This window comes from Hyperolius riggenbachi, chromosome 5, assembly GCF_040937935.1.
Source record: "Hyperolius riggenbachi isolate aHypRig1 chromosome 5, aHypRig1.pri, whole genome shotgun sequence".
Classification (NCBI taxonomy): Eukaryota; Metazoa; Chordata; class Amphibia; order Anura; family Hyperoliidae; genus Hyperolius; species Hyperolius riggenbachi.
Genome location: NC_090650.1, coordinates 2,872,236 through 2,884,911, shown reverse-complemented (window position 1 = coordinate 2,884,911; position 12,676 = coordinate 2,872,236). Strand labels below are relative to the sequence as shown.

The 12,676-nt window shown below is 46.7% G+C and overlaps 1 protein-coding gene across 1 annotated transcript; it reads right to left on the bottom strand.

The window, feature by feature from the left end:
- Positions 1-9,581: 9,581 nt before the first annotated feature.
- LOC137518474 (involucrin-like) lies at positions 9,582-10,949 on the bottom strand. The gene has a single exon (XM_068236371.1). The coding sequence runs from the start codon at positions 10,947-10,949 to the stop codon at positions 9,582-9,584; it is 1,368 nt and encodes a 455-aa protein (XP_068092472.1).
- Positions 10,950-12,676: the final 1,727 nt, after the last annotated feature.

The following is a 12,676-nucleotide window of genomic DNA, read 5'->3' as shown; positions in this document are numbered from 1 at the left end:
ACAAGCCTCAGTGTGATACCCATCAGAACCACGACTTCCAGAAAAAAGCCCCCAGAAACTCTCTGAGCGATACCCACCGCCTTCCCGGGACTGTCCAAAAACGCCAAAGCCTTTGCAATGCCCACCGGAACTGTCCCTACCAACACAAAACCCACCGTTGAACCAGTCCAAGGTACCAGGACAAGTTTCCTCAGAGATCTCCCAGAACACCTGGAAGCTCCAAAGAGATCCCCACAGGTCAGAACGCCCCTTAGGCTCACATGGAGAACCATCAAGAACCCCTATGGAACCCAGGGCAACTCTAGAGTCAGGGTCACAAGGACAAACATCAAGATCAGGGTTTTTAGGGACCAAAACCGTCTCCGGGCATGCAGGCCAACCGGCAACATCAGAACATGTCTCCACTAGGGAAGCGTGTGAGCACGCCAACACAGACACACTTGGGCACTCTGGCATACGAAGTACATCTGGGCACACCGGCACAAGAGAGACTTCTGGGCATGTCAAGGAACTGCGAACCTCAAAGTCAGTCAAGGTAGGACCGAAACCAGGACTGGGCAAAAAAAAATCATCATGACTAGACTTCACAGTTACTGGATTCTCACTAAAAAATGCAGGATCAGACTTAGATGTCTCTGATTCCAGCAAGGTTATTAACAAATCATGTTTAGGGGCATTTACAAGACAGGACAAATCTTCTGATGTATGCACCGAACTAGACAGGGTTCCCATAACTTCTTCTGGACTAGACAGAGACTCATCAAATACACTGGATTGGAGCTCATGAAGGGCTGCAAAACAAGTCAGTAGTGCAGCAATCCCCACTGAACTAGGCAAAACTGAGTAACTCACTGGACAGAAAGGGGACTCTGGAACTTCTGCCACACCAGCCAGAGAACCAGAATTTTCCAGGATACAGGGCTGGGTTTCAGAAACACTCATTAACCCGGACTGAAATTCTGAGATTTCTATTATTTTTTCCAGCGAGTCAGAATTATCCATGTTACAGGGCAAGACTTTTGAAACATTCAGAGGACAGGGCTGGAGTTCCTCGGCTGTTACAACACTGGAGAGGGACTCAACAACATTGGTTAAATCAGACTGTGTACAGGGCAAGGTATCTAACACACTTGCTGACGAGGACAATATTTCAATGGCTTCTGCTTCGCTGGGCAGAAATTCATCAAGTTTTATTAGAGCAGACTGTAATTCCAAAACAGCTGCTAGACAAGTGAATATTACTGCAACACCAACTGAGGTAAGCAGTGCCTCAGACTCCTCTGCTAGAGGGTTTGAAGTATCCAAAGTACTGGGTGAAGCATAAGACTCTGTGACCACAGCTTCACTGGACAGGATCACTGAACAGTCCATATTGCAGGGCAAAACCATGGAAGCACCTGCTGGACAGCATAATGATTCTGTGACCTGAGTTTCATTGGAGAGATCTACTGCACAATTCATGGTACAGGGCAAATTTACTGGAACATTTTCTGAACACGGTAATAATTCTGCGATTTCGGCTTCACATAGCAGACGCTCTGAGTTATTCACGAAGCTAAAGTGAGGTGTAGAAACAGGAAGATCAAAACATAATGTTTGCGCATCTAAATCACCATTCAATTGTGAAATTGGAAAATTCAGATGCTGGGGTTCTGAGGTTTCTGGACAGGATTGCTGGGACTCGGAAACTGATGTAGTGCATCTATTGGCATCTGCTGGATCAGACAGGAGTTGAACTTTATTAACACAGGTAACTTCTGCAGAAGTGTTTGCAGAGACAGGCAAGATTTTTCTGGTGTCTGTTTCACTGAACAAAGACTCATGAGTACTGGCTAGGCTGGACTCAGAAGTCAGCAGGACCTCTGGATTCTCTGCTGAGAAATTTGTGCAAGGCAAAGTTAATAAAGTATCAGTGGCTTCTGTTTTACTGGGAAGTAACACTGAGTTATCCATGGTACAGGGTGGAGTTACAGGAACATTCACAAGACATGGCAGGGACTCAGTAACTGGAGAAGTGGGACAGTCTCCAATTGACAGTGTGTCTTCCCTGGTATCAACTGATTGAATCGCATAAAAATCGTCCAAAATCATTTTCCACACATCGATCAATGGAGCCACAAGGTCATACCCACACACACCAGTTTTTATTAGGTTATAGGCAGACTTAATGCATGCATTCAATACTAATTCACTTTTTGCACTGTAAAATTGACAAAATGAACTTGAATCATTCTTCCATTCATTGACCAGAGCTTCCATCTCTCCTTTCTCAAATGGAGGATTCCAAGCATACTTAACAGGCAGATCACAGTTTGCAAATGTGGTTTTGGCAGAAACACACATTGGATTATTTAGCAGGCAATTGGCAGATTTCTTATTCCTAAGGATCTCCAATACCTGTAGCAAGTGCTGAACTGTAGTGTATGCAAACTTCCCTTGGTTCACAAATAAGTTGATTTGTTCAATACTCTGTAATATCTCCTCATAATCATACTCAGATAATTCTTTTAAACAAAAATCTTTATTTTCCCTAGCCAGTGATGAAAGTTCATTAGTAGTTTCATAAGTCCATTTAACTCCCCTGAAAGACAATTGCATTTCATTATCTGTTAATGGCAGAATCTCATTGCAGGTCTGATGCGCAGTCGCTAAAGATAACGATTCTGCAGATTGGACACGTTTCTTAGAACGTTTGCGTTTTGCCTTTGACCTTGCTGTTTTTGGTGATTTATTCAAAGCTGCAGGAAAATTATCAGTAACACTTTCTGCTTGCTGATCATTCTTGCAAGCAATTGAAGGAGCAGCTGATTGGCCTGCTGCCAGGAGTTCATTAAGAGGAAAAGGCAATGGATCTATGCGCAACCAATTGTGAATTACAAAAGCTATAAATTGCAAAGGACTTTGTCTAAACTGAGTGTGATCTAAGACATCGATTGCCCAATCAAAAAGTTTGCCCTTAAAAAGAGCACAAACGATCCAATCAGACCAGGTAGAAATTGCAGAAGCCCGAAAGTCGGGATTGGCCAGAACTTTAACCAATTCTGATATAAATTTGTCTGTAACTTCAGGACCAAGCTTTTCAAATTTTTTAAAGGAGCAGGACCCCTGACAAACAGTGTCATAATTTCTGGAAATTCCCCCCACAATAGGGATTGGTAATGGGGCTACCATAATGTCACGCTTGGAGGTGTAATCTCCACAGTCAGCATGCAACACATAAGCTGACGTGAAGGAGGTACACACACCAGCACAAGGGATCAGGATATCCCCAGTTTAGTGGAGGAGAGGACTGACTCCAATAGGAGATTGTGGTGCACAGAGCCGGTGCAGATCTGAACAGCCACAAACACTTTCGTAATAACGTCTCAGCGCAAAGTAGCGCTGAGCGCATAAACCAGGACTGAGGAGATCAGGACAGGTAGACAGAATGAACGCTTGCTTAACTAGCCACTACTTAGTGACAGCAAGCGTCCACAATAAAACAGACTGGAATGAGGTAGCCAATGCGTTTGCGGCAATGGCGTGCCTCACAAAGACAGGACAGGATAGTCAGGAAATAGCAGGATCGAGATAGATGAACGTAACACAGATAAATATACAATAAGTATGATTTCCTAGCGTATTACAATTACAGCTATCAATGAAACTATTTGTAACGTCTGACTAACATATGTATATATCGGCAATGAACCGATATATGACATAAGCAGGAACTCTGACTAAGACTGGAGTAATACAGGGAACAGGACTCAGAAGGATTCGCTATCTCTTCGCAGAGATGAACGCAATCCACAAACAGGACCAGGAACAGGATAACTAGCTCAGCGTGCTGGAACGCTGACTAACGGAACACAGGATATAAACAGTTCGTGTACGTATATATCAGCGACACTGATGTATCAACGTAACACGAATACAAGGAAAATAATAAACGTGCAAGTATGCGTATATATTGGCGATGAACCAATATATGACACAAGACAAGCAAAGTAACAACTTCTAGAACAAGAGCAGAACTAGGAGGACTCGCTGACCCCTTCGCAGGAGTCAGCGCAGTCCACACGGACCAGGAACGAGGTGGGGCACGAGCAGAGTAACAGACTGAATCTGAGACTATGGTAGCCCATCAAGCATTGCAGGAAGCAGTTCTTTATACTGAGGTCATCCAATGGGAGCAGACCTGCAGATTCCCACACAAGTGAATGGTAATTAATCACAGGCTGACAGCAGGAAAAGACAGACAATGATATGCAGCCTGCAGGAAAGGGATTGCCCCTCCATTGCAGCAGACAATGTTTGTTTACACAAAAGCATATTAAACTGTCATTAACTTCAGAGCGACTGCAGATGGAATCAGCAACTAGTTTAAGTGCAAACCAAACTATGCAAGAAAATGTATGTAATGACATCAGAACTGCTTGGGTTACAATACCACTGCAGCCAGCAGTAAACGCTGCAGACATGATCATAACAGCCACAAAAGTGTCTGCAAGTTCTGCGGCAGCTTTGGCGGATTCAGGCTTCCGCTTCAAGACAAACTGCCGGACATCTGGAGTGCAGCAGTTCAGCAACTGCTCCTGTACGATGAGGTCCTCCAGACCTTGGTGAGAGTCTTTTTTGAGGCCCCGCAACCACTGCCTGAACACAGTCAGCAGGCGACTCTCCAGGTCGGTGTAAGAGTCGGTGTGGCCTTTCTGCAGGGAGCGAAACTTTTTGCGATAGACCTCTGGGGTCAACTGGTATTTGGCGATAATTGCAGCTTTTATCGCCTCATAGTCATTGTCTTTCTCAGCGGGTAAGTCCACAAACGCCTCAAGCGCTTTGTCCTGCAAGTTGGGTGTCAGATATCTCGCCCACTGCTCCTGGGGCAGATGATGCTGACGGCAAGTCTTTTCAAAGGAGTGTAAATAAGTGTCCGGGTCGGTTCCCTTCTCCATTTCTGGGAATTTAAACTTTGGAGTCCCAAACGGGCCTGCTGTGGGCCGGGTTTCCGGAGCACTTTGCGAGGGATTTTGGCCTTGCCCTCGCAGTTTGGCCATTTCCAGGTCGTGTCGGCGGGCGGATTCTCTCTCTGCCGCCTCCTTCTCAGCAAGCCACCGGCGCTCTGCCGCTTCCCTTTCTGCATGCTCCCGGAGTTCTGAGGCTTCCCGTTCCGCCTGGCGTTCTAAACGGTCAGTGTCTTGTTCTGCTCTGTCAGCGTTTTCTCTGACAATCTGCATGTACAGCTCAGGATTTGTTTCCAACAGCCTTTGTAATCCAGGTTGCATTCCAGCATCAGGAACACAGAACAGGTTTGCATGGGCGGGCTCCTGCCGGCCACCATGCTCCTCAGCAGTTACAGCGACCGGTTCAGACGTGGTCCCGTTTTCCTCTGGGTCTGGAAGTGGGTTGCTTTGCTCCAACCGCTCACTGTCCTCTGCCCCAGTTACAGCACCGTCTGAACCAGGAGTGTGCTCTCCCAGCATCTGCTCCGGCTGGGTATCCAGTCGCAATAAGTCATCGATCAATTGCGCTTTCTTTTTTCTATACGTCATAATGCCTTTTTCCTCACACAAGTTTGCTAGGTCTGCCACTGACATTTTCTTGTATCTTGCTACAGCAATTTTTGCCAAATAAAAGATAGGATAGAAAAAGAGATTGGGGGGGAACTCTGTGCTACACGTTTAGTCTATATAAATGGTAATGCGTCGGTTATCGACCACAGATTTTTGATCTGTTCTGGCAGGTTAATCAAATAACGTTGCTGTTGATGTTCTGAACATACACAAATCCCACCGCTGCCACCAATGTCACCGACCGCTAGGCCGGTCTGCGGGTGGCTCAGTCGATCAGCGTCAGAAATCCTCTCACACGGTCATTTGTTCATTACGAAGGGTAACCCACGTTCGCAATTTGATGAACTGACTCACGAAGGGAGCGTTCTGATACCAACCGAATCACTCCACACATATACAATTCAAAGATCTGCCACCAAGCGAGTTACACAGCCCGCTACTGTAATTATACTAGGATTTGGAGAACGCTCTCTTAACCCCTTGCGGTATGCAGGAATCTGGGTCAGATCTGACTATCTGAGCCGGATTCACGCATACGGGTTATAAATGTATACTTCTATTAAACACAGGGTAGCGAGTTCAGGAGAATAGGTACGATTGTGTATGTTCAGCAACAGGTCATAACCGCTAAACGATTTTTAAACGTTTAATAACACAAATGCATTACATACAATTATATACACCTATTAACATATAAAACACAGAGCTTAAAAATAAAAGGAATAAAATCAGAAAGTTCTTACTTAGTTAGCCGAGCAGTCCATTTGAAGCATGAAGAAAATAGTCCAGTTTAAAAGTAGGCATTCAGGTTAAAGTCTTTGTACACAACATGCGCCCGGTTCTCCTTGAGCACATGTCTAGACCTTCCTGGTAGATGGGAATTGAAGAACTGAGGAGGAGTTCCTTGCAAACGCTTTTTACTGACCAGAGTTTTGGGGCGGTCACTACCTGGAAAGTAGGTGTGTTTGAGGCAGGGTTACCTCCTGGCAGTCAGGTTGCCACCCACAGACTCGGAGCAAGGAATGTACCAATTATTAATAATTTGTGTAATTCCGCCCCAGATGGGTGCATCGCAAATCCGAGACCATATTCATAAGCAGCATGCGACTCTGTATTAAATGAGGCTATACATGCCTAATCTGTCGCACTCGCTCTACGTAGGCCGGATAAAGTGGTCTCTCTATTGATTCCTGATAGCCAGAAAATTATAAATCATGTGAGTGATAGAACTGATTTCTGGGTATCAGGAAATGTGTTTGTTGTCTTTCTGTGCCAAACCCATCTTGAATTCTTAATAAAGTAAATGTTCCCATTGTGTGAAGCTATAAGCTTGGAGGGAAATTTGAATCTCAACCAGTTTGAGCTGGTTTTCCTTTTGGGGAAAGATGAGCTATGTAACCAAATGGCTTCTCGGCAGGGAAGCTAGCCACTTGTGACTTTCTTTCCTGACACAATATGTGGGGGGAAGGTTACTGTACTCAGTAAGAGAGAGGGAAATTGACATCTATTGTGCATTTACCCAAGACTGACAGGAACTGTGCACGACCATGCGAAAGTCGATGGCGCTAGCGCACGACTTTTCCGTAATGTTCGTCACACAAACTTTCCGCGAAAGTTCACGAACGCGTGAACCGAAAAATCGGCGGTTCGGGCCATCTCTATTGGTCTGTCCACAAAAAGCAACGACCTTGCCATCTTGGGTGTGCCAACACACTCATATAGGTCATTGTTTCATTGAGATACGCAAGCCCCTTCACCGCGGCAAGGTAATGATCACGAAGGGGAATTAACATCCTGTACATGCCTTTTCTTGGTTGCTGCAGCCACTGTGTAGCATCAGAGGCCAGAAAAATTTGCAATGTACAGTCACATGCCAGAAAAATTAGGTTTTGTAGCAGCTGCTACAGCGGCCTGAAAATTTCAGGATTTTTCTGGAGAAAATGTTAGTTGAAGGAGGACAGCTGTGTGGGTAGTGATGACTGTAATCAGATAATTTCACATACATTTTCACAATTACACCTTTACGTACTTTGAAATTGGAAATTCAATTGAATTTTTATAAGCATTCTTAATTATGCATGAGTTTACGTATATTTTACGTGTAATTTTGTGCCGACTTTTGCCGTGAATAGCAAAGTACATAGTACATGCTATTGCTACCAAAATTGTTAGATATGTTTTTTCAAAAATACCGTGTAGTTTTTGAGAAAATTGATTTTTAAAAATGCAAATAAAAACGGTTTTTAAACTCAGAAAAATTAAAATTAAAACAGTTTTAAAACCATTTTTCTTTGTATTTTCTCAAAAACTACATGGTCATTTAGAGGCGGCGGCCTTGTTCACGTTGCGTTCAGCTCGCGTTCCCGTCTGCGGTGTGCTTTTTTTCCCGTAATTTTTTCCGCATTTTCTGGCGATTTTTTTCTGTGCATTCGCTCATTTTTGTGGGCGTTTTTGTAAGCGCTATTGCAGAGCACTTCCATCTTTTGATCCAGAAAAAAAATCCCCAAAAAATAAATACAATATCTTTAAAAAAAAACTCTCACGCAATCACTTGCCAAAGCGATTTTGTGAGCATTTTGCATTTTTCCCATACAATCCATTGAGGCAAATCGCGTCAAATCTGGCCCACGAATATGAACGCCCCACTCTGATATGAACGCCCCGCTCTGATATGAACGCTCTCATAGAGAATCATTGTACAAGCGCTTTCAGGGCAATTTTGAAAACCGCCTGCGCTTAAAATTTTACAAAATTTAATGTGAACAAGACCTGAAAGATTCTTTTTTTTTTGGACTTGTAACCACTATTCTCCTGGCAGTTTTGGTAGCAATACCATATATGGGTGCTTTGCTGTTCACTGCCATATTCGGCAAAAAATTACGCATAAATTATGCGTAAATTCATGCATAATTATGAATGCTTACAATTACATAAGAAATTAATTATGTTTTTCCCCAAAATTTTGCATTACGATGATGATGCGTAAATGCAAATTACAATGCGTAATTAAGCATAGGTGTAATTTCTGCTTATCACTATGTGTAGGTAGTCAAGAGACATGTGGCATGCAGAGGGGAAAGACAGCTCCGGGATCCATGCCTCATTCATCTTAATAAAGGTCAGGTAATCAACACTTTGGTGACCTAGGCAACGTCTCTTGTCAGCGGCAATCCCTCCTGCTGCGCTAAAGGTCCTTTCTGACAGGATGCTTGAGGCAGGGCAAGCCAGAAGTTGTATGGCAAATTGGGACAGCTCTGGCCACAGGTCAAGCCTGCGCACCCAGTAGTCCAAGGGTTCATCACTGCTCACAGTGTCTATATCCACACTTAAGGCCAGGTAGTCGGCTACCTGCCGGTCCAGGTATTGGTGGAGGGTGGATCCCAAAGGGCTGTGGCAATGCGTTGGACTAAAGAATGTCTGCATATCTGACGTCACCAACACATCGGTGAAGCGTCCTGTCCTTGTTGGCATGGCTGTGGGAAGAGGATTTCTGGCACCTCTCCCCCTGTTGGATTCCGTCGTGTTGTGAAATCACCCTAAATGCAGTGTACAGCATACTTTCCAGCTTGTTATTCAACTGCTGCATCCTTTCTGACTTCTGGTAATTTGGTAACATTTCCACCACTTTGCGCTTATACCTAGGGTCCAGAGGCGTAGCTAGGGTTTTCAGCACCTGAGGACAAAGAGTTTTTGCGCCCCCCTCTGGGCAAAATGGGTGTGGCCACACATCAAAATGTGGTCATGGGTGGAGTCAAAAGTTATTGAGATAGCTATATGTGCCCCCCTCACCCCATTCAGATAGCCAGGTGTGCCCCCCTTTAAACAGCCAAAAGTGTGCCCCTTTAGAAAGCCAGATGGGCCCCCCTTTACCCTGTTTAGGTAGACAGATGTGCCCCCTTTAGATAGCCTTATTCTGCTGCTGTTATAACTTATGCAGAGGGAGGGAGAGAAGCAGGGGCACTTTGGGCAGCCAGCGAGCCGCCTCTCCTGCACGTGGGGGTGCAATGACTGTACTACTGAGAGCCCTCACAGTCCTGCACCCGGGGACATATGCCCACCCATAGCTACGCCTCTGCTAGGGTCTAGTACCGTTGTCACCCAGTACAGGTCCTCCTCATTTAGCCTTTTTATATGGGGGTCCCTCAGCAGGCAGGACAGCATGAAAGACCCCATTTGCACAAGAATGGATGCCGAGCTAGCCATCTCCTGTTCCTCGTCCTCACTGATGTCATTCAAGGTCTCCTCCTCCCCCCAGCCATGCACAATACCAAGGGTCCCCGAATGGTGACAACAAGCCCCCTGGGACGCCTTCTCCAATTGGTCTTCCACCTCCACAAAGCCACCTTCCTCCTCTGACTCCTCCTCTTCAGACTCCTCTCTCTGCATTCCCGGTGGTACAGCAGGCTCCTCCTCTTCAGACTCCTCTCTCTGCATTCCCGGTGGTACAGCAGGCTCCTCCTCTTCAGACTCCTCTCTCTGCATTCCCGGTGGTACAGCAGGCTCCTCCTCTTCAGACTCCTCTCTCTGCATTCCCGGTGGTACAGCAGGCTCCTCCTCTTCAGCCTCCTCTCTCTGCATTCCCGGTGATACAGCAGACTCCTCCTCTTCAGACTTCTCTCTCTGCATTCCCGGTGGCACAGCAGGCTCCTCCTCTTCAGACTCCTCTCTCTGCATTCCCGGTGATACAGCAGGCTCCTCCTCTTCAGACTCCTCTCTCTGCATTCCCGGTGGTACAGCAGGCTCCTCCTCTTCAGACTCCTCTCTCTGCATTCCCGGTGGTACAGCAGGTTCCTCCTCTTCAGACTCCTCTCTCTGCATTCCCGGTGGTACAGCAGGCTCCTCCTCTTCAGACTCCTCTCTCTGCATTCCCGGTGGTACAGCAGGCTCCTCCTCTTCAGACTCCTCTCTCTGCATTCCCGGTGGTACAGCAGGCTCCTCCTCTTCAGACTCCTCTCTCTGCATTCCCGGTGGCACAGCAGGCTCCTCCTCTTCAGACTCCTCTCTCTGCATTCCCGGTGGCACAGCAGGCTCCTCCTCTTCAGACTCCTCTCTCTGCATTCCCAGTGGCACAGCAGGCTCCTCCTCTTCAGACTCCTCTCTCTGCATTCCCGATGGTACAGCAGGCTCCTCCTCTTCAGACTCCTCTCTCTGCATTCCCGGTGGTACAGCAGGCTCCTCCTCTTCAGACTCCTCTCTCTGCATTCCCGGTGATACAGCAGACTCCTCCTCTTCAGACTTCTCTCTCTGCATTCCCGGTGGCACATCAGGCTCCTCCTCTTCAGACTCCTCTCTCTGCATTCCCGGTGATACAGCAGGCTCCTCCTCTTCAGACTCCTCTCTCTGCATTCCCGGTGGTACAGCAGGCTCCTCCTCTTCAGACTCCTCTCTCTGCATTCCCGGTGGTACAGCAGGTGACAAGATGGCTGGTTCTGGTGGTGATGACAACCACAACTCTTCCTCTTACTGGTCACATTGAACTAGATCCAGCACTCTTTGCACGGCACGCTCCAGGAAGAAAGCGTATGGGATCAGGCCACTGATGGTGCCTTCATTGCGACTCACCAGGCTTGTCACCTCCTCAAAAGGATGCACGAGCCTGCAGGCATTACACTCAGTGTCCAGTAACGCGTAAACAAATCCCCAGCTCTGCAGAGCCTGTCCCACCACCCAGGTCATACAGATACTCGTTGATGGCTTTTTCTTTTTTTTTTTTTTGATGAGTCATAGTGACGAAACCGGTTGGGCGGAGCTTCAGACGGCAAAGAGGAGACGTGAACATGAATGGCGGTGAGGACGTCCTGAAACTTTTATACAATGTGCATATGATTTTAAAGGGAAGGTTCAGGGTGGCTCTTAAAAAAATAAAAATGCCCATCCACTTACCTGGGGCTTCCTCCAGCCGTGGGCAGCCAGGACGTGCCCTCGGCGCCGCTCCGCAGGCTCCCGGTCCCCTCCGGTGGCTGTTCTGCGTTTCAAAATGCGCCTCACGGGGGCGGACGTCCTCCGGGCTGTACTGCGCAGGCGCAGTAGTTCTGCGCAGTACAGCCCGGAGGACGTCCGATGACGTCAGCGCGCCCCCGTGAGGCGTATTTTGAAACGCAGAAGAGCCCGACCTGGCAGCCGGCCTGGCCAGGTCGGGTTGGCCACCGGAGGGGACCGGGAGCCTGCGGAGCGGCGCCGAGGGCACGTCCTGGCTGCCCACGGCTGGAGGAAGCCCCAGGTAAGTGGATGGGCATTTTTATTTTTTTAAGAGCCACCCTGAACCTTTCCTTTAAGGAGATGTGAGTGAACTTCTAATGCTTTATATGATTAATAAATACAGAGTTACACTATGGGCATACTGTTTTACTTTTTAAGGCAATACCATTTGGATTTGTGCAAGTGTGTGAACCAACATCTATCCAAAGCGTTGTGAGCTGGTCTTGTATGGTCAGCAAGAGTATCTGGTAAGCGTGCATTTCACTTGTTGACATGGGTGTAGGCACGTGAACCAGAGGGGCGCACTGATTTTTGCATGTGGAGGTGTTGGTGAAGGAAAGATACCGGTTATCAGAAATTGGATTACGCTATGGTCTTTTCCATTATGTTTTTGAGTCTTATATAGAAGGAAGTTGATCAGTGCAAGAGGACCTGTCGTGTTTACACAGAGCACATATGCTGATTTGTGAATGAGTTAGCCACTAAATGTTGGTGAGCATGTTTTGTACTATCTGTGACTGGATTTGAAAGCAGGAGGAGCTGTTCTGTTGGACTGTACATCTAGCATATATATTGTTGGACATTATTTGGGTATTAAGGGGTGTGAGTGCTATACAAGTTGTTTTACAAATTATCCCAGGGTAGCAATATCTCCCATATTGTTCAGAGATTAGTGTTGATTGAACACCAAAATGTTCAGGTTCGGTTCCGTCGAACGTCGCCCCGATATTCGGCATGTCGAATTCCGAACCCAATGCAAGTCAATGGGGACCCGAATAGTTCTGCTTTGCAGGCCAGAAAAAACATAAAAAAAGAGGGAAACTTCTGCAAAATGGCTTGGGAATAGTGTGTGTGTGTGTGTGTGGGGGGGGGGGGGGGGGGGGAGGAATGAGATCCTGGAAAGCTGTCGTAGTACTGCCAAT

What these genes read in the sequence shown, in the direction of transcription:
- LOC137518474 (XM_068236371.1), bottom strand. Translation starts at nt 10,949, where the DNA reads ATGCAGAGAGAGGAGTCTGAAGAGGAGGAGCCTGCTGTACCACCGGGA.